The 22,046-nt window shown below is 45.6% G+C and overlaps 1 protein-coding gene across 2 annotated transcripts in view; it reads right to left on the bottom strand.

Moving 5' to 3' along the window:
• The window catches only part of LOC115090758 (protein SCO1 homolog, mitochondrial), a 96,735-nt gene that overhangs the window by 13,346 nt on the left and 61,343 nt on the right, over nt 1-22,046 (bottom strand). For both annotated transcript variants that reach the window (XM_029600246.1, XM_029600247.1), the window contains exons 5-6: nt 21,440-21,532; nt 11,005-11,120 (exon numbers count right to left, since the gene is read on the bottom strand). In XM_029600246.1, coding sequence (XP_029456106.1) covers nt 11,005-11,120; nt 21,440-21,532 — 209 coding nt within the window. The remainder of the gene's footprint in view (nt 1-11,004; nt 11,121-21,439; nt 21,533-22,046) is intronic.

Genomic DNA, 22,046 nt, shown 5'->3' with positions numbered 1-22,046 from the left:
CGGAGGCGCGGCTCGGAGAATACTCACTGCCTGCTTGATCCGGGCTTCAGGCGATTCCCTCGTTGCTAGTGTGGGAAAATTTCCTTTAACTTGGATAGGAGAGGTTTTAATTTCCCTCGCTGGTCTTCAGGGTTTAAGGAGGCAAAGAAATTCTTCACCAACTGATTAGTTGAGCTCTCCTAGCAGGGGGATCCTCTGTGCCTAAGACAGACATCCTCTTCAGAAATCCAGACTGACTCATCCCAAGGAGTGCCAGAAAAACAGGAGAGGAACTTTGCACTGCGGCAGCTGCTAGTTCTGAAGGAGCTCTGCGCTGATTATTTCAACAACTTCCGAATGGCAACTTGGTCCATAGACACACTAGCCGCACCTCCTTTCATGTCTTGGTACCAACAGCTGTACTTTTGGACTTATGTGGTAAAGTGATTCGCTCTGACACAATCAATGGTGCCTAGGTATACCGCACCAAAATTACTGACTGCACCTTAGAGTGCGAGCTCTACCCTGATGACACAGATGGTGCCTTGGTCAGCTCATCAGAGCCCTGGCTGGGTAAAATGAATGGTTCAGCGCTATGAGGATCTTGTGTGTCATGAAGAATGATAGGACCTGTGCAGATGAAGCCATCTCCCACCTTGGTGTCAAGGTGGGACAAACTTCAAGACGCCAATCTTTTCTTTGCCTCTGAGGTGGCCTCGAAAGGGGTACTTTACATTGTTTAGGTATTCTTGATATCTCACCTGGCACCTACAGGCTTCTGCGCCACTCTCAATTCCTGATCTAAGACAAATCCAGGAACTGGTGCCACAGGGGTAGGGAGCAAGAGGAAAGATTCCCATCTCATTTTTCTGTGCCAAGGTTTTGACAATGTCTCGCTCCTGCATGAGGAGCAGCTCCATTGCTCAGCCTCATGCAGATACTTCAGGCTTTTACCCTCCAGAACCTTCTTTAGGGCCTCTATCTTCCAGCTATGGTATTGCTGCACCTTAAGGATATATCCAGCCATAGCTAAACAGTTGGAGGAGTCATGGTCCGGGACAGGCAGCAACAACAGACAGTGCATAATAATGAGTGACATCCAGCACCCACAATACAGGCCTTAAAGTTGCTGATCACTATCTTTTTGGCCTTGGGCTTATCAAATACATTTTTTTAGAATTTGAAAGAGGCCGAAAAATAAAAGCAGCAATAAGGCAGTAAAAAAAAGAGCATTAAGGCCAAATGTTTCAAGAGAGACTGGGACATGTCCATGCAGTAGCTCCGACAAAGATAGACTGAGGGGCTCATGAGGCAGTGTGTGTGTGTGAATTCCCATGCATGCTCAGTAAAGTTTTTACTGAGCCCTGAAAGTTGGATTTGTGTCTGCAACGTCAGATGATTTCACTCATGAATTATGCCTAATTCATGGTTGCATTTCAACAGAGAATTTTCAATAGCCCAAATTATTTGTAATGTACATGTGCATTTTTAGCCTGCATACATGTAGTAAATTTTCAAAGAAAAACCAAATGCATTGCTTGCTTTTGAAAATTAGCAAGTGCAAAGTATCCATGGTACAAGCACCCATATGATTTTACACCTATTTGTATGGGCAGTCAAGAGGGTAAAAATAGCATATGTACATTTGAAAATATCAAGCATGCACTCTTAACCCTCCTCTCAACCTGGCTAAAATTACATGCACTATAGTAGGCTGTGTGTACTTGTAGCAAGGCAGAAGGCAATTTTCAGCTATGCCATTTTACCATTGTAAATCATTTTAAAAATTGTCCATCCTGTTCATAACCTAAGGAAATAGGAGCTTGAGATATCAAAAAACTTTTTGATCTTTAAAGGATGAATAGCCAAAAAGCTGAATAACCCATATTATAGCAACAGATATTTACAAAAATAAATAAATAAAAGTTGTAATGACCTAAAGAAACATTTAGAACGTACCGTAGTAATTACCATAAAAGCTCCATTAACACATTCAACACTGCCCACAAACATTGGTTCCCCCAAATACCTAGACATTCATTTCCAAGAGTTCTAAGACCTGAATAGATTTATGCTGCTTGAGACAGATACAAGTCAGGGCTGGTAAAAAAACAAAAACAAAACAAACAAAAACAAAAAACAAAAAGAAAACCAGCTATGCAAACAGCTTTTGGACTAAAACCAGCTATGCAAACAGCTTTTAAAAAAGATAGTGTGCCCTTTTTCCTAGCCAGCAGCATGCAAGAGTTCAACATTTCACTGAGCTAATAGAGAAAATTAAAAAAAAAAAAAAAAAGTTTGGCAATACATGGAGGGTAGGAGGGAATTGACATCCTATTCACTCAACTTCTCTAAGTTGGAATTGTGTTGTTGAGTGAGTGACCTTCTTTTTTGATAACCATTTTTATTTATGTTTTTCATTAAGCAAGATGTCTGGTACCATAGTACATGTGCAAGCACAGAGTTTGAAAGAAGGACCTTCTAATGGGCCTCAGAGCACCAAAAGGCGACATGAGACAATCTATGTGCAGATGCTATGGTTAACTATTATCTCCCACAACCAAAATGGCTGCAGCATACATAGACCAGAAATGCCCTTATGCTTCAATAAGAGGCCACTCCAATGATTAGTCCTGGGGGAATTCTGCGCTACTGCAGAGCGCAGAATTTGCACAGAATCCCCCCCCTGCGCAGAATTGCCAAATTTTGCGCAGAAAATGTCAGAGGAGACCCCCAGCATGCCATGAATGGAGTGTGCCATTCGCGTTGAAGATGAAGGCCCCCGGCGGGCTGTTCGCAGCAAAGATGAAGGCACTGTTGAGAGTAATGTGTGTAGAGAGTTGAAGGTATATGTGTGTGATGAAGGGGAGGGGAGAGGGGTGTGAGAGAGGAACGGGAGGATGAGAGGAGGGGAAGGGGTGTGAGAGGGAAAGGGAGGGGTGTAAGAGAGAGCAGGGGAGGTGAGAGAGTATGTGTAGGTGCCAGAGAGAGGGAGCCTATATGAGGAGTTTGTGATGGTGTGTGTATATGTGTGAGAGATTGGGAGCTGATGTGTATGAAAAAGGGATCCTATGTATGTGAGGGTGCTAGCCTGTGTGAAGGGATTGTATGTTTGAGAGGGTGCCTATGTGAAGGGGTGCGTGAGAGAGAGTCATATGTAGCCTGTGTGAGGGTGTATGCGTGAGAGAGAAAGGAAGCTTGTGAGTGTGTATGCAAGAGAGGGACCCTGTATGAGGGAGATGTGTGTGTACTAGAGAGAGGGAGCCTGTGTGAGGGGCAGTACTGAGAATGGGATCAAACTCTGGGAGTGGCAATATAGAGTGGAAGGGGTTGAGCCTAGAAGTGGAGGGGAGAGATACTGGCAGGTGGAGGAACTGGGGCTTGAGAGGGCAAAATGGCCAAGGGAGAAGGGAAAGCGAATGGAAGGGATACTCCTACGGTGAATTTCTAGGGACATTCTGCTCAAAATATTTAAAAATTCTGCATCTTTAAGTAATAACCTTTTTTCTGTATTAATTTAAAATGTAATTACTTAAAGACTGTCATGTAAATTGTGTTATTTTGACCAATATAAAGTTTGAGAATTGTGCAGAATTTTAAATTTTTTTGCACAATTCCCCCAGGAGTAAATGATACATGCAAGTTTGAGGATGGCTGTGATGCACTATTCAGATAACTCCTACAAGTCTACCTGTTACGCCTGTCGGTCGCAGACGGCTGCGACCGCGAGTGCTCACCTCCTACACTGCCTTTCCTGCTCTCGCCGGGGCTACTCTCTGCAAGGGCTTGTCTGCAACGATGCGTTCTGTGGGACTCTCCTCGGCGGCATGGACGCCGCCACTCCCTGCTCCAATGCTGGGCCTTCCTGGGTGAGCACCTCGGAGGTGTCCCACTGTGAAGACGTCATCGGCCTTCCCTTCTTAAGCGCTGCCGACGCCCCCAGGAAACTGACTTGGCAACAAGTTCCATCCTTGACTCTACTGCTGTGGATTTTCCAGTCGTGGGCTGCTGCCTTCCTTGGGCCCTGTCTGGCACCCGCTCCTCGGGGGTCAGTGTGCGCTACCCGGGGACTTGCTCCCCTGGCCTACCCCACGCCTCTTGGGCTCCATCCTCCCTGGCTCCAGCTTCCTGAGTCTCCTCCGGATTCGCAGTCTCGTGAGTCCCTCATCGGGCCCTCCTCACTCCTCGGGGCCGTGCCCGCATCAATGCTATAGACTGGCAGCTCTTGCCCGCTCCTCAGGCTGTGCTTACTCTATGCTCAACCTAGTCCTGCCCCGCTCCTCGGGGTAGGATCCCTACTTGTACTAACTTGTCTCCCAGTCCCGATTCTCGGGTCAGCTCCAGTCTTCTCTCTAGCCTCACCTCCGCTCTCCGGGGTTCCACCACCTTCAGCTGCCTGGGCCAGGACCGGACTACCTCACCTCGTGAGTGGTCTACGTCCCTGGCCTCTTCCTCCACGCTGCAGCTGCGCCCCCTTGGGGCCGACCTTCCAGAACCTCCTACAATATACCACCCTGCGGGGTTTAGCCACGGGACCTTGGGACCTCTCCATCGCTTGCCAAGAGCTTACTCCTGTGCCGGTATCCCGCCTCCCGACGGCGCAGACCTGTGGGGCTCCTCCCCACAGGCAGTAAACAACTCTTGCCTCGGGCCAAGGGTCCACCAACCCACAAATCATAGCACTACCACTCCAACCCCTTTGAATAGTTTGTTCAATATTGTGCAGTACTCAGATGTGAGTGCAGGTATCCTACTGGAGTGGAAAGGAGAATGAAGCATTTGATATGTCCAAAAAAGAAATGAGTGTCAAGCTGCTGAAACAATACTGCTGACAAAGCAGGGAGGACAAGAAAAAGTAGCACCATACCCAAAACAAAATTTCCTTTTTTTTTTTTTTTTTTTTTTACTCCTGCACATTAGGCTTCCCTAGTTGCTGTATAACATTAGTTACATAAGTACAATCATAAAAATGAGGGATTGGGGGGGGGGGGGGGGGGGGGAGAAGAGGTGTCCATATCAGAAAGTATATATTTACATTTTTATTTTAATTATCCTTTTCACCACAGACTTATTTGGAGCTAGACCACATAGTAAATAATGGCAGCTAAAAGCCAAATTGGGCCATCCAGTCGAGATTCATCCAATTTAGGTAGGTTGCATAATAGATTTTGCGTGTGCATGTAACACCAACTCCCTCTTCCCTCCAAGTCTTCTGCCTGTCCTCTCACTCCTTTCCCACTACCATCTCAAACATACCTAAAATCTGCCTAAAGGCTGGGCCTCCAGCTTTTCAGCTAGAATATAATTTTGACCATATTTAAAAATGATAGTGTGGGCAAACATTTTTGGCTTCTTGCCCATAGTCAGTTTATAACAGCATAAATATGCTCAGTGGTATTCCTTGGCTCAATTTTAGATATTGGTAACAGAACAACTCTGCATATCAGCAAACATGGTCAAGTTTTAAATAGACTATGCAATTCTAATTGACAGTTAATGTAAATAGGTGTATAAAGTGTGTTTACATCATTTTTCAGAGGTACACAGGCTCTACAAGATGCATTTAATATATGACTTCTAAACTGGTATTCAGTAAATAAGGCAAGCATTTGACTGTAAATGTTACTAGGCCTTAAATTTGGGTGAATTAAGCACAGCATGTGAACCATGTTCACAGTATAAACTGTATTCCTCATCTTTCATTTCCATTTCCTTTTATATTGTCTAAGTCAATATTCTTAACAGAGAAAAGAACAAGTATATTATTTAGAATGGAGTTTTACTGATAGATATGTGGGCACTGTAAGGTTAAAATGTTTAAGTGCTGCTCTGACTGTCTTTGATAAACAAGAGTTACAGCACCAGTGACAAGTAAGATATTACTTGTAGCTAAGCACATTATAAATTGGCAGGATGTGACTACAAAACATTAGACTGGCTTTTAATGTAATCTGTATAAAGGAGACAAGAGCAGAGAGGCACCTGCCCCTAACCTAACTTCTATCCAAATGTAAAACTGGCAGCAATGTTAGGATTTACTGAGGTCCTCTGACCAATGTGCAAGAAATTAAATTCAAATAAAAGGCTCTATAAATAGGAGAACAATAAGAACTGATACAGAGCCTTCTAACAAAATGTAATCCTATGTACTTCCAGCCAGAGTAAAATGCACACAATGACATTTTCTTAAAACTCATTCATATCTGGGACAGAAGTGTTTTGGATTTGTCTCTGACAACCAATGTCTTCCTAGAGTCACACGTAAACACTAAGCTTATGTGTGACCATGGATTTTTGAATGCTGTGATACCTGTTATTGGAAGAATTATCAAAGGTGGCGATTTACACAAGTTTTCAAATTATATAGGTTTTCCGCAGGTTTAACCAATCACTTGGCTCAAAAAGCTATCATAACCTTCATAGAAAGTAAAGTTGCTTTTCTATATCCGATGTCCTCTGTGAACATCAGCAGTACCAGGATACAGAATGTGCTTAACTATGGCCAGAAGAGCTTATACCAAAATAGTTTTCTCCTGTACATGGTGCATTTGCCAGCCTATCATGTACATCCTCCCTCAGGTCTAGTGCTCCGAGTCAGGACATTCTATAGGATCCTATGGATAAAGGCTGAACCTCTCACTGTCATCTGCTTACAATAATTTTGATATCTTACAAGGTGCTTACCAGATTAATTTCCTGCAGATATTAAGCTGAGTAAGTCATTCTACTTATCTGTAGGCAGAACACCATGAATTTTTGTAACTTCTCCATAATTATGTAGGTACAATTTGTAACTTGCTGAGTACATTGGATCTGAGAGATATAGGACCATGGCCTTCATTGAATATTTTTTTTCAGCTAACTCTACTATTATTGAATATAGTAATTGTCTCTTTTCAAACCCTGGAGCAGACTGAAGTTGGTACATGACATCATTTTTTTTTTTTAAGATCGGAGCAGAGGAGCTAGTGGTGTCTTATAGCTCTTTGTTTAAAGCTCCTTTGGGGGATCTGATGAACTTGGATAGCCACAGCATCCTTGGATACAGTGATACCTCAGGATTCCTAGCATTACAGCTCTCATTTCTACCTCCTATACAAAGGAAGTCACTTAGGACATTCTCTTAAACACAGAATGTTTAAGAGAATGTCGAGTAATAGAAACGGCGAGTAATCTCTTACTAGCTCGTGACTGTTCTGATATTAAATCAGATTGCATAGAGGGAAGAATGTGTGTGAAATAGGGAATGGAAATGTGTGTGCTTTCTTTGATGCAACCTTTCAAAGAATCTGAGGAGATATTTCCCAATTTGAGCAACTTTGAATAGTGAACCCCTGTGTCAAGCTGGATCCAGGCTGAGCTGACTATGCCAAAGAATAAAAGAGGCATCATAATTTGACTAGTGTAGGCTTCTCCCTTACTGAGATAGAGAAAAGAGGAGGAACCAGTGCAGTGGCTCTGGAGACTGTATGAAGCATAGATATTTACTTGGCCATAAGTTCTTTTATCATTCTATGTCCTTCTCATATACTTGCCTAAGTAACTGCTCTGACAAGTTTCTAGGAATAGTATATCCTCTTGTGTTACTAATGGCATTGCTGGCCTTGAGTAAACAGAAGATGCAATAGGTATGTTAGGAGGTATGATCAAGTATATCAGTGACTGTTGCAATGTTGACAGCCTCAACATCGTAATGCATGGAATTGAGGGAATATCTTCTTGTTTGGATTGTTTGGGATGGTAAACATCCACAACCTCTTCATCAATTAGATGGAACCTGGCAAATGCATCATCTAAATGCTGAAGCTTTAACACTGGAGCTTGATGTTGACTACTCTCACTCATGCACTTGACCCAGACGCCTTCTGCAGGACAGTAACTAGAATGGTGATCGTTAGATGTAGATACAGCCGGTCTCAAAACTATAAAGAAGTTGCAGCCATCTTTGCCTTTGAAGGCTCAGTGGGTAAAGAGAACTTCTTCACTGTCTTCACTGTCAAGTGTTTCAACTGCTTGGACATAGATGCCGAAGTCAATTCCAGACTTAGAAAAGCATGGAAGATTTCTTGAAATCTCAACCTTAACAGTTTTATGGTCCTGGAGGCATATGTGAGTATATTATACAAGTTTTAATATTATGCTCAGTCCCCTAGACAATGAATATGTTTTTTATGATGGTCAGTAATAGACATTGTTCTAATTCAAATAGTCATTATAGAGAAACAGATGTCTAAGTCAAATGAAGACACTTTTAAATTTGGGAAAAAAATTACCCCAACCCCAATTTGAGGAAGGGAAACTCTGAAAAATAATTTATGAAAAGAAAACCTGATGCTGAGAGAGCTAAGTAGAAGTCTAAGAGCACTGCGGGACATGTCCAATCCACTCTGCATATAAACAGAACCTGATGGGGGGCTTTGCAGTCTGAGCATTTATATAGTGCCAGCCATACATTTGCACAGGCACAATCCCTATCCCAGTGCCACTAATAATGCCACCAACATGTGGGACTGACTTTCTTACTTGTCCATGGAACATCCAATTTTCTCCAAGGTCAATTCAGCTAAAAGAAATTTGTGCAGCACCCATGGTTTATGAAGAGATCATGAAGCTTTGGGAAGAACAGACAGCTCTCTTTCTATGGTTCTTCAGATCTATGTCACCAATCTCAATGGGCAGACTAGATGGGACAATTTGGTTTTTTTAATCCGCTGTCATTTACTATGTTAAAAGGTTATTTTATATTGCATTATACATATCCACTCACCTAAAATGGGCATCCGACTGTAGTGGTGTCTGTTGAGGTATCATCATTCCAGGTATTATAAGGATCGTCACCCGTGCCTCTAGGAACTAGAGGAGGACAGGGTGGTTGGATACCTGAAGGTCCCGGTCTAGGCTCCGAAGGAATCGGAGGAATTATCGGAGGCACCGATGATGGCATTGAAGGCATTGGTGCAGGCAGAGGGCACGATAGATGACTCTGTGGTGCCGATGGACGGGTCAGTGGCGAGGGACGTATTGGCATCGATGACTGAGGCAGGACTCCCGATGGAGAGATGCGGAACGGTGTTTCTCCTCCCAATGATGCTGTCAGAGGGGAGGGCATCGGAGCCCCAGGATCCATCGGTGAAAAAGCAGCCATAAGCGCTTCCATCCTGGATAGCAGCGGTGCCAGCGCTGCCGGAATCGGGTCGATGATCGGTTCCACAGGCAGTGCCGGTGTCTGTACCAGAGGAACCTGAAGACGTTGCATCGTCTTGTCGATGGCCTCCTGAACCATCTGGTCCAATTCTTCTCGGAGCCCTGGAGCAAGCAGCCCCGGCTCCGGAACAGAAGGAAGCAGAGGCATAGCCGGAGGGACCACCATTAAAGGCGGAGTCGCGGCTCCCAATCCCCAATCGGGTGAGGGTTGCCTCTGTGACCCGGTCACAGGAATGGTCGGTGCCTTTCCTGGATGGGGTTTCTTAGACAGCGGCTCTGACGATGGCGAGGTCGATGATTTCACTCCCTCAATGGTCCGAGTCTTAAGGTGTGGATGGCGATGTTTCTCCCTACGTTCCCCTCGATCCTGAGGGGATCGTAGGGGATGTCAATGGCCGAGAAGTTGTCAATGCCGGTCGGTGGTCGATGCTGGGGCGACATTGACGGTGCCGGTTCCGATGAAGTCGATGCAATGGACGGAGTTGGGGTTTGAGCACGGAAGAGAAGTTCCATCTTCTCCATGCTGGTCTTGCGACCCTTCAGTGTCATTAGGGCACATTTGGTGCAGGTCAAGACATCGTCCTCACGTACTAGGTACATTATTTAGCTAGCCCCTTAGTTCCATGTAAACCGATCTGATATGAATTACTCATTCATGAAGGTCGGTATAAAAAAGTGTTAAATAAATAAATTACACAGACTTTATATGGGGGTCTGTGATAGACATGGTGCAGGTACAGTCCGGGCACAGACGAAACCCCGATGCCAAGGGAAAAAATCGACTGCCAGTAGGCCACGAGGGCCACACTCGACGATAGTAGACGGGAAACGGGTAAAAACTTACCGGAGTACCGCGGACTGAGGAAAGTTAGAGGAGGGACCCCTGTGGGGCAATTTAACTTTTAGTAATTTCGTGAGGAAAATTCCTGTCAGGAATCTCTTCAGAGCTCCTTTACTGCGAGGCTACTGCTGTGTGGAAAAAAAGAAGACTGAAGGGGGACCCCTGCTGGCTGCAGGGTTAGTGCCATGCTGGGCATGTCCAGTAGGGGCCAGTCAAAGTTCTGGAAACTTTGACAGAAGTTTTCCGTGATTGGGCTCCATCCTGATGATGTCACCCATATGTGAGGACTACCATCCTGCTTGTCCTGTGAGAATGACAAGTTACAACCCTAGAAGACACATGGGCAAAGTGGCTGTGAGTATCTGGTTCCATATGGGAATTTATATGTGCATCTTCCAAAGTAAATAGATCGCTACTGAACATACTGGATGGGCCATTTTGATATTTATCAGCTGTCATTTATTTTATCTTACTCACTAGTACACAATTTCAATTATTGGCCACCACTTATAAATGTTTATATCTAATGCTAATTTTCTTTCCTAAACTAAAGGTGACTTCTAATTTATCATTTAGAGCCTGATTCACTAAGACTTTTCTCCCAATCTGTGTCTATGGGAAAAAGTGAATGAGACCCTTAGTGACAGAATTTCTCTGTATTTTCAGGGTATAAGGCAGTTATCTCCCCTATTTGCCCCCCCCCCTCCCTACAGGAATATTCAAGATATATATTTAGAAAGAGGAAAAAACAAAAAACATAGACCTTTGTTGTATAGATGTATAAATCATACAAACTATAGCTAAGTACTTTGTGGCAATTAAAACAGGCCAGTAATTCCTGTTGATTTTGAAAGACCGGACTGAAATGTTAATGCAATGTGAGCTAGGCAGGCATCCAAGAGGATAATTCCTTCCCTGTGATTGATAAAGTCTGGACATGCAATAGTGATTTATACTAAAGAGAAGAGTGGTTTACTCACGATATAGTCACTATCTTCATCTTTGGGTCCCTGGCTGTAATACACTCTGTAAGCTCTGGCAACTTCCTCAATTTGCTGTGGAGTTCCAGTCAATCCAATGAGCTTGGGAGAAAATTCTAAAGAGGAACGCAATAAGTCACATCTCCTACACTGCAATCTATATTATCTTTATTTCTACTTATCTAACAAAGTATTGCTAGCATTTTTTATCATAATATTTATTTATTTAAGGTTTTTATATACCGGCTAGAGATGTGAATCGGAACTGAAATCCGAACCGATTCTGGTTCCGATTCACATCTCTAATACCGGCATTCATGAAGCGATCACATCATGCTGGTTTACAAATAAACAGGGGTGCAATAAATACATGAAAACAGAAATAACGTGTCGAAGAAAGCAGTTACAATTAACAAGGACTATTGAACTGGGATCAGAGGAAATAAAGATAGTTTAGCAGAGACTAAATTATATACAAGGAGATGAGGTACAGCTGCTGTGTTGGATATGCTGATGGCGAGATGCATTAATTTAAGTCCGGGAAAGCTTGCATAAACAGCCAAGTCTTGAGTCTTTTTCTAAAGGTTAGGAGGCAAGTCTCCTGTCTGAGATCGGGAGGGATGGAGTTCCATAACTGTGGGCCAGCTGTGGAGAGGGCTCGATCTCTTAAGGTAATGTGACTAGTGGTTTTAGTAGGGGGTACATGGAGGGATCCTCTGTATGCGTCTCTGGTAATAGTTAAATAATCCTGTCCTAACAAGCTCCTTTCTCAAGGAACGTGATTGCTTTGCTTCTTCTTACGTACAGTGCCTTGTAAATGTTTTCACATTCTATTTAAAAAATACAAATCAAAACGCATTAAAGTAGGAATTTGTTACATGGAACCACACAACATATTCTATGCTTTTTTTTGTGAAAGAACGGAAAATTGGTTCTTACCTGCTAATTTTTGTTCCTATAATACTACAGATCAGTCAAGACCAGTGGGGTTGTGCATTCCTACCAGCAGATGGCGTCAGAGAGCAAAACTTTGGGCACTGCTACATATACGAGAGTGCCACCTGCAGTCCCTCAGTATTGGTCTGTACCCAAGCCCACGACAACTAAGTATCTAAACTGATGGGCGAAGGCGTTGGAACCCAAACACAACAGCCAACCCACTCGCCCAGAACTGAATAAAACAAGAATACCACCTCAGACCCTGCTCCTTCAAGAGCAACTGCAATAGGAAAAACTCACTTCAGTCAATAATTCGAGCTTAAGGCAGTCTTTTTTTTTTGTCAAAATACTTTTTAACAGGGACAGCAGTACACCCAGGCGCCTAACATCAAAACCTGAACTGCACAATTACAGTAACAAATCAGTACATTGGGAGGAGAATATAGAACACAAAAGTCCCACGATACCGCCAATCACTGATTTTCTTTTTGCATTGGGAACTCACTCGCCCCCCCCCCCCACCAACCCACCACCCCAGCTTAAGGCAGTCTTTTGGAATCTGAAGAGGGGATGGGCCTCTGGACTGATCTGTGGTATTATAGGAACGAAAATTAGCAGGTTAAGAACCAAAATTTTCCTTTCTTGAACATACCCAGATCAGTCCAGACTAATGGGATTTACCCAAGCTACCCTACACTGGGCAGGAACCTGAAAGACCTGCGCACAAAACATTCTCACTGAAGGACGATTCATCATGCAACTTAACGTCCAAACAATGTTTGGTAAAAGCGTGAAGGGAAGACCAAACTGCCGCCCTGCAGATTTCCTGTGGCGACAGAAGCTAACAGACACTCAGCCCAGGAGGTAGACTGGGCCCTAGTGGAATGAGCTCTCAGACCCAAGGGAACCTGACGTCCTCGGGCAACATAGGCCGAGCAAAAAGCTTCCTTAATCCAGCGCGAAATTGTAATCTTAGAGGCTTTGTCGCCCTTCTTAGGTCCGCCGAATAAAACAAACAGATGATCTGAATGCCAGAAGTCATTGGTAACCTCCGAATAGCACAAGAGAGCGCAACACATGCCCAAAAGATGAAGATCTCTCTCCTGGAGGGAAACTTGGGACCATTGCAGAAACTCTGGCAGATCCTCTGACTGATTGACATGGAAGGCAGATACTGCCTTGGAGACTAAGGAAGAAACAGTGTGTAGCGAGAGTCTATCCTTGTAGATTCTAAGGAAAGGATCCAGACATGACAAAGCCTGCAACTCCGAAATCTGGCGAGCAGAACAAATGGCGACCAGGAAGACTGTCTTCAAGGTCAAATCTTTTACTGTCGCTCTGTGTCAAGGTTCAAAAGGAGCTCCACAAAACAGCAGGTTTAAACTCCAATCCGGACACAACTGGCAAACGGGAGGGCATAAATGTTTAACCCCCTTGAGAAAAAACGGGTAATATCCGGATGAGCCGCCAGCGAATGACCGTGAAACCTGCCATGCAAGGCACCTAAGGCCGCTACCTGTACCCGAAGGGAATTGAATGCCAAACCCTTAGCTAACCCTTAGGAAATCCAACAGCTGGGGAACATCCGTTGATAAAGGATCCAAGGAATGCTGAAGGCACCACGCCTCAAAAAGTTTCCAGACTAACATAGGCCATAGAAGTAGCCGGTTATCGCGCCTGAAGAGTAGAAATGACCTGTTCTTAATATCCCCTCAAATCGCAATAGTCGTCTCTCAAAAGCCAAGCTGCGAGAGAGAAGTGATCCTTCCGATCTGAAAATATTGGCCCCTGCTGGAGCAGACGCAGGAAATTAACCAGCTGTAGGGGACCTTCCAGAGCGATTCAAACCAGGTCCGCGAATCACGGGCGACGCGGCCACTCTGGAGCCACCAGCACTATGCTGCCTGGATGTTGCTCTATGCAACGAAGAAGCCGACCAATCAGAGGCCAGGGGGGAAGGCATAGAGAAGAATTCCCGTGAGCCAAGGGCATACAAGGGTGTTTAATCCTACCAAGCCCACCACTCGTCGGCGGCTGAAGCGCTCTGTCTTTGTATTGGCCCGAGTAGCCATCAGATCCAACTGAGGCATGCCCCACCTGGCGCAAATGAGGTTCCAAGCTTCGGGAGGCAGCTCCAACTCTCCCGGATCGAGGTTGTTGCCTGCTGAGGAAATCTGCTTGAACATTCTCCACCCCCGCGACATGCGACGCAGCAATTCCTTTGAGGTGGCGCTCTACCCATGTGAACAAAAGCCTTGCTTCCCGCGCTACTGCGAGACTCCTTGTCCCGCCTTGTCGGTTGATTAAAGTCACCGTCGCGTAGTCTGAGAACACTCAAACCATTCTGTTTTTGACTAGGGGCAGGAATGCTCCCAGGGAAAGTCGACCACCCTCGTCTCAAGGCGGTTAGATGGACCAGGTTCTCTCCATTGGGGACCAGAGGCCTTGAGCAGACTTGTTTAAGCAAACCATTCCCTAGCCTGACAGGCTGGCGTCTGTGGAGATTACCACCCAGTTCGGCAGATCCAGATCTGCCCCCTGCTCCAGGTTGCTGTGTGAGAGCCACAACACACCGACTCTGGAAGCAGCAGCAATGGTAGGTGGAACTGTTCCGATACCGGGCTCCATCTCAACAGCACACGCTGCAACGGCCGCAAGTGAGCGAACGCCCACGGGACCAAATCAAAGGTGGAGGCCATGGAACTCAGGATTTGTAAGTGATGCCAGACTGCAGGAGCCTCCCTCTGAAGGAGGGACCTGACCTGATCCTGCAACTTCGTCACACGGTCCGATGCCAGGAAAACCTTGCCTCGAGAGGTATTGAAAAGTGCTCCCAGTAAACCAATGACTGAGTGGGCTCCAAGTGATTTTCTGCACTTTTATGATCCAGCCGAGTGACTATAAGGTGGACATCACCCTCTGGACCAATCTCTTGCAGTCCTCCCTTGACTTTGCTCAAATCAACCAGTCATCCAGGTACGGGTGAACTAGGACCCCCTCCTTGCCAAGGAATGCCACCATGACCATGGAGCCGTTGCCAAGCCGAAAGGAAGGGCTCGAAACTGGAAATGTTGACCCGGGACCTTGAATTGCAGATAACATTGCTGATCCTGCCAGATCGGGATGTGCAGATATGCCTCGGTGAGATCTAGTGATGCGAGGAACTCCTCTTTGTGCACAGCGGCCACCACCGTCCTCAAGGTTTCCATGCAAAAACGGGGGATCCGAAGAAACCGGTTCACCTCCTGCAGATCTAGAATGGGATAAAATGTGCCCTCCCTTCTTGGGAACCACAAAGTACACATAGTACTGGCCCTGGCCTGCCAAGGGACCTGGGACAATGGCCCTTAGATCGAGAAGCCATTGCAGGGTCCCCTGCACTGCCTCGCATGCTTGCCGCACAATGCCACTTGGAACTCCACAAATGCCTCTCGAACTGGGCGTGAAAACTCGAGAGCGAACCGTCCCTGACCACTTCCAAGGCCCAGCGGTCCGAAGTAATCCTTGCCCACTCCGTGTAAAAGCTCGACAATCTGTCTCCTACAGCTTTGACGATGGAATGGGTCCCCATGGCCTCATTGGGAGGGCTTTCCACTCCCTGGATGGCTTCCACCGTGAAAGGACTGCTGACGTCCCGGAGTCTGTTTGGGCGCAGATGGAGCAAAGTATCTGCCCGCCCAGAATCTGCATGAATCCCAAAAGCGAGCCTGAGAGGGAAACACTTTCCTCGAAGATCTTTTATCCTCTGGTAACCTGTTGCCTTTGGACTCTCCTAGTAGCTTGACTAATTGGTCCAGATCTTCTCTGAAAAGGAGCTTGCCTTTAAAGGGAAGGTTACAAAGCTGGGACTTGGAAGGCAAATCCGCTGACCAATTCCGCAACCAGAAGAGGTGCCATGCCGCAACCACGGACACCATGTTACAGGTGGAGGTACGCACCAAATCATACAAGGCATCTGCCACAGACGCGATGCCCGCTTCCAGACACGCGGCCTGCGCCGGGTCAGTACGCTGGGGCCAGTACTGGGAACGGCCTCCTGAACCCAACAGAGGCAAGCCCTCTGCATAAGGCTGGCGCAAACCTCCACCTGAAGACTCAGAGTGGCAACCTCAAAGACCCGTTTCAACTGGATCTCCAGCTTGTGGTCCTGTATGTCCTTCAAGGCGGCAGCCCCGGCCACGGGAATTGTGGTCTTCTTAGTCATGGCAGAGACAGCTGCGTCTACCTTCGGGACCTTAAGGAGATCCAAGACGTCCGGCGAAAGAGAATAGATCTTTGCCATAGCTCTGCCCACCTTTAAACCCTCATCCGGGGCTTCCCACTCCTGGTTTACCAACTTGTGGACCTTCTTGGGTAAAGGAAAGGATGTCGTCGGCCCTCGAATCCCATTCAGGACCGGGTTAACACCTTCGCTGTCAGACTCCTCTTGAGAGACCTTAAGCCCCAGAACCTCCAATACCTGGGGAATAAGGGGGCGCAGTTCATCACGCTTAAACAAACACACCACGCTGGGATCATCCCCATCCGAAGAAGGATATTCATCTGCATCCAGGTCGTCTTGTGGTACATCACCCAGATCAACACCCACTACCAGGTCCGGCTGAACCACAGAATCCGGAAATCCACCCTGCGAGGTTAGCAGCCTAGCATCAACTGTCAGCCTACGCTGGTCCCCACGGTGCTGCTGAGGTTCCGCGGGACCCACTAATGCTCGCTTGGGTGGAAGCTCCGACGGGACCCCCTGGCGAGCCAGTCTCTTAAAGGCCACCTGCTTCCTAGCCAGGAAAGCCTGATGCAGGAGGAGGATAAACTCAGGAGGAAACTCCCCCCCCCCGGGACCTCCTCTCCCTCAGAAGGATGGTTTGGCATCGTCGTGTCCTCACCTAAAGCGCAATCCTGATCCACAGGGGCTAAAACGGGGGGGGGGGGGCGGAATCCTACTCCTGTGACACCCGCTGTGGAGGAGCCCCCCCCCCAGCGGGAGGGGGCACACTGGCCAGCCAACCGAAGACCTGATTTTCCCAGCCTAAGGACCGAGGAGGAAACCTCCTGGCCCAAACCGCAGCCCGGGGAAAGTGAAGCCGCATCCAATGCCTGCCCCTGTGCGCCACAAGCATGACCGGCTGACATTTTGGAGCGGGGTGAAATGCGCAGCCATGCCTGAAATAAATCTGTCGCATCGGGCTTATTGAGCAGCTCCCAGAAGCAGAGAGGTGCAGAAAAAAAACACAGAGGAGAAAAAAGACCAAGCGCTGCGGCTGCCAACCCGCGCCAGCAATCCCTTCTCCTTTCCCCACCGTCAAAGTGCCCAGAGCCCCGGGTACCAACAAAACTGCGCAGGAAGACCAGCTGCTGAAATCGCACCGGCCTGCCGGCAAGCAGACAAGGCCCATTCCCAGCGCAGACTCCTTACCACAGTCTGAAGAAAACACACTTTTTTTTTCTTTTTAAATTATGGAGTCAGCCTTAGAGGAGCAGGGATCCGAAGGAGTAGCTTCGGTGTGTGAGGGAGCCAGGAGCCCCTGGCTATCAAGCACACCGGCCTGTTGCTGATGAAGCCTCAGTCAGGGGTGTCCAGCCCCCTGGTCGCCAGGCTTCCGCTGAGGGGTGGCCCAGACAGCGCCTAAATTCAACTTTTTTTTTTTTTTTTTTTTTTTAACTAACAGTCTGCAGGAGTACACCCTCTACCATCTGCTGGAGTCAGAGAAATACTGAGGAACTGCAGGTGGCACTCTCGTATATATACCGGTAGCAGTGCCCAAAGATTTGCTCTCTGACTCCATCTACTGGTAGGGATGCACAACCCCACTGGTCTGGACTGATCTGGGTATGTTCAGGAATGATTATAGAAATATTCCAAATTAAGAATAATAATAAAAAATAAAAATAAAAAAGGTCTTTTTGTCAACATACTCCTTGACTCAATACTTGGTGAAAGCCCCTTTTGAAGCCATGCGTCATTTAGGATAAGTGACGACCGACTTTGCACAATGGGATGGTGATTAGAAATGTTAATGGATTTCAGCATTTGGTAAACGGGTAACTCCTCCTTTTTTAACAACCAGAGGCCTCAGTGTTTGCTCAGAGAACTTCCCCTTCCTCCTCCTCCAGAGACCCCAAAGAGACTGTTCCTTTACCTAACCTAAGGCAGACTGACTGGAGGGTCTCCCGGAGATCTGAGAGAGGGTCCCACTCCAGAAAAATATCTTTATGAGGGGATTGGGGGGGGGGGGGGGGGTCTCAAATTCCCCAAGGAATGTTGAATTGGAGAGGTCTCTTAAGAATCTGCCATTTCACGTTTCTTAGGCATGCCCTGCAGGAGAAAGACATTGCGCAAAAGTAGCACAGATTGCAATTAAAAAAAAAAAAAAAAAGAGACATCTATCCCCAAGCTTCCCATAGGAGCTGACCCCAAGTTTTTCAGGGACAGCTCTAGGGGGACTTCCTAAGGAAGCAGAAGTTAAAAGGAGACAGTACCAGACTCTCCCTCATGTGCTCACTGTGCACTTACACTGGCGGTATTCTTCTGCTAAACACTCCTTCAAGTCCTCCCCCCTGCCACTGGAGACCAAGCTCTGACCTTTGCTCTCCCACACCAGGGAACCCTGCGATGTAGGCTACCCTCATCTCCCTTCCCTTCTGCACACTCTGGGCCCATATAGAACTCCAGCAGCAGGCTCGACCAAATCAGTCTGTGCAGTTGATCCTATCCACTGTTTTTAAATAAAGATGATCATCTATCCTGCTTGAGGCAGAGACCCCTTAAATAAGAAGGGACCAAGACCAAAGCACACAGTAATCTGAGTCGGCCAAGGCAAGGGAGGAGCAGAAATTAATAGGTTCAGCCCCTAGATGAGAATTTCAACCCCCCTAAAGGGGTTGAACTTCTCACGGTCTCAAGAATCCTGAGGCTACCTGTACTTCCTCACCCCTTGGGCTCTACAGGGACCTCCAAAGAATGGCCAACCAGGAACCCTCCAAACACTGCACCAGTCCAGATATTTCTGCACCTACTAGAGACAGAAAAATACCAACAAGGTTTACTACTGCACCAGCTCATGTACTCATGTCTCTGCCTGCTGACAGGGATGTTAACCCACTTGACTGGACTGGTATGGCAGAATGAAAAGGAACAGGTAATTATAATTCTTATACAGCATACACGCCAGGTTTGTATTTTGAAAAAAGTCTGGGAAAAAAAGTATAAAAAGCCTGTAAGTCAGTTTGTACAACTTTGAAACATCACATCTTTTTCTCAAGGATTTAAATTTGCTTAAACTTCAAGGAAGGGAAAATATTCCACAGAAAGATTTGTGCAAATAATCTTTGCAAAATAAATGCAGGGGACTTTTGCCTGAAAAGGGATAAATTTAATGATCAAGTCACAGGACAGGCCATCTGTTTGGAGGATTTTTGCCTGCCAGGATTATCAAGTGATTTCCTATTCTGCAGGGCTCCAAACAAGGATTGTTATCATTACTCTTTAATTTGGCCATGGAACCCCCGGCACAGATTATTAGATTCTCTAATGCACTATTTTTCACTTTTCCACTCCCACCCATCGGTAGGATGGGTGGGAGTGGAAACTGAAACTTATCTGTTTCTGTTATTTTGATTATAGGCTCGTAGATGTTCGCTTCACTAACTGTTGATCTGGCATTCACGCTGAACGTTGTTGATGTATGCTACTGTTTTATGTGAAATCCAAATGCTGGATATGTTACATTCTCATGGTGGATCTAGAACAGCCATTCTGTCTTTACACGGATTATGTTATAACAGATACTATATATGTTGAAAACTTAATAAAAATATAATTTAAAAAAAAATGGTGATTTTACCAAAACTACTTTACCTATTTAAGCAAATCCCCTGCAATATCCCTCATCAATGTTTTTGTATCATTGTGTGGCTCTCCCTCTTCTTTCATTTGGCATAAGAGTTCCCAGGATTGGAATGGAAACATTGTGACTGCCAAGAGATTATGGGCAGTTGACTTTTCCCATTTTCTCTCTTTATTATCTTGCATCATGGTGGCTCTAGATGGGAGTAGACTGATCAGGGGTGGAGCAATCTGGAGTGGAGTCAATCTTTTGGACATAACTTAGCTGGCTTATTATTCTATCAGCCTGGTGCCAATAGCCTACATAAGATCTGCAGGTCACATCCTTTAATCTCACATTCCCTCAGGCTTGAAGACAGGTTGGAAAACAGTTGAATAGTCTGGACAAAAAACTCCCCCCCCCCCCCAATTGGTCCTTTATCTGCAAATTACAACTCTCTCCAGTTATCTTTTCCCCTGACAGTGTTATGGTATGACAAAGGCCTTGTATTTCTAGATCAAATGTAGAAAAGTTCCTCCTTTGCAAATCTGAAGAACTGAAAACCCAATTCCAGATCCTGACACACACTTGTTAACCTTTATTTACAAATATGGAGGGTGCTTTTGAACAGGCTATGGACAATTGCCCTCTTCAAGTAGGAACCTTCCAAAGGAATAAAGAAGCCATTTTGCTTCATGGCCTTTCAGGACAAAGAAGTTGATACCAGCGCATCACTCACTAATGGAATTGTGACCTCCATATAAAGTTAGATGAAAGGGACTGGCAGATATGGGGCAGTGCTGCAAAGGTATCTGTAATAAGAGCCAGGAACTACTTTATAAGTTATTGCATACAGCCTACAGGTACCCAGTCTTCTCCAAAATCTAGCACCTCTAGCCCTCTGTGTTGGGGGGAGTGTGGAGACTTGGTACTTATCTGCATATGTGGAAGGACTGTGGCATAGTGCAACTTTTTTGGAAGATATAGGGGCTACCCTTTGGGGGAAGGGACACTAATTTTGGCAGGCATAGACAGTGCTTGGTGGGACTTTGTTTACATGCGGCTCGACTTAACGTTGCTTTCTTTTGGAAAGGACTCCCTCAGATTTCTCACTGGCACAATACCTTAACAGAGATAGCAGTGATGGACAAAATTTCTTATCTGCTTTTGGACAAACTTGCATTTTATGAATCTATACGGGGGACATACCAGACTTGGAAGAGACAATTGTTAAGAGGTTCATTTTCTTTCCAATAGTATGCTATTGTTTCTTTGTATTTTCATTTATATATTTCTGTTACCATTACTTTCATTTCTTTGTCTCTTTGAAGGATGTTTTTCTGTACTGAGATTTTGAGCTGTATTCTATATTTGCTATTGTATTTGAACTATTATTTGGATATCTATTGGGGGGGGGTTTGTTTTGTTTTTTTAAATAGAAATACATAGAGAGAGGATCAAGTGACTGCAGTCAAACTGGTGAAATTCATTGGCCAATGCATCTTCTATACAGCCTGACAGGATCCTCAGGATTCTCTAACTGGTTCCAGAATGGTCAACAATCTCTCAGCCACACCCTTCAGTTTGAGATGATACATGAAATACTTTTACCTAAATGCTCATCTGAAGGCACAAAGGGTACAGGAAGGAGGAAGAAAAGTGTCAAACATTACCTTTCACATATCTGGCTACAGCTTCTGTGTTGTCTCTTTCAGGATCAATTGTGATAAACAGTGGTGTTAAATTTGGCAAGGATGGTATTCTGTCTGTCAGGAAGAGAACAAAAAGCCAGAAATGATTAACACCAGCCAAAGTCTCAGACTACAACTTGCTTTTTCTTTTTATATAACAGTTCAAAGCCGTCTTACCACAAACAGTTTTGTCCATCACAGACAACTACTGCAGTATTCAACACTGTTATACAGAGACATGGAAAATGCAGCAGATAGTGACTAGAAGCACCATCTAGTCTACCCAATTTCCTTTCCTGTTGCAATACCAGAGATCGTACATGATCTCCAGGTTCATTATTTTCCACCCATGCTTTCTTGAATTTTGATAGCTTCTTCCCTTACCATATGCACTGTGAGACTGGTTCCATGCATCCATTGCCCTTTCAGTGAAGTACTTACATTATTCCTGAGCCAACCCCCTTCCAGCCTCACACAATTCATTAGGAGCTTCTACAACACAATGTATCCTCATTATCAAAACATTCAGTTTTCCCTGAGGACACAGACTACTTAACAGCAAATAATTAAAGATGAGTTTCAATAATAA

This window comes from Rhinatrema bivittatum, chromosome 4 (assembly GCF_901001135.1).
Source record: "Rhinatrema bivittatum chromosome 4, aRhiBiv1.1, whole genome shotgun sequence".
Lineage (NCBI taxonomy): Eukaryota > Metazoa > Chordata > Amphibia > Gymnophiona > Rhinatrematidae > Rhinatrema > Rhinatrema bivittatum.
This window is presented reverse-complemented; position numbering and strand designations above follow the sequence as displayed.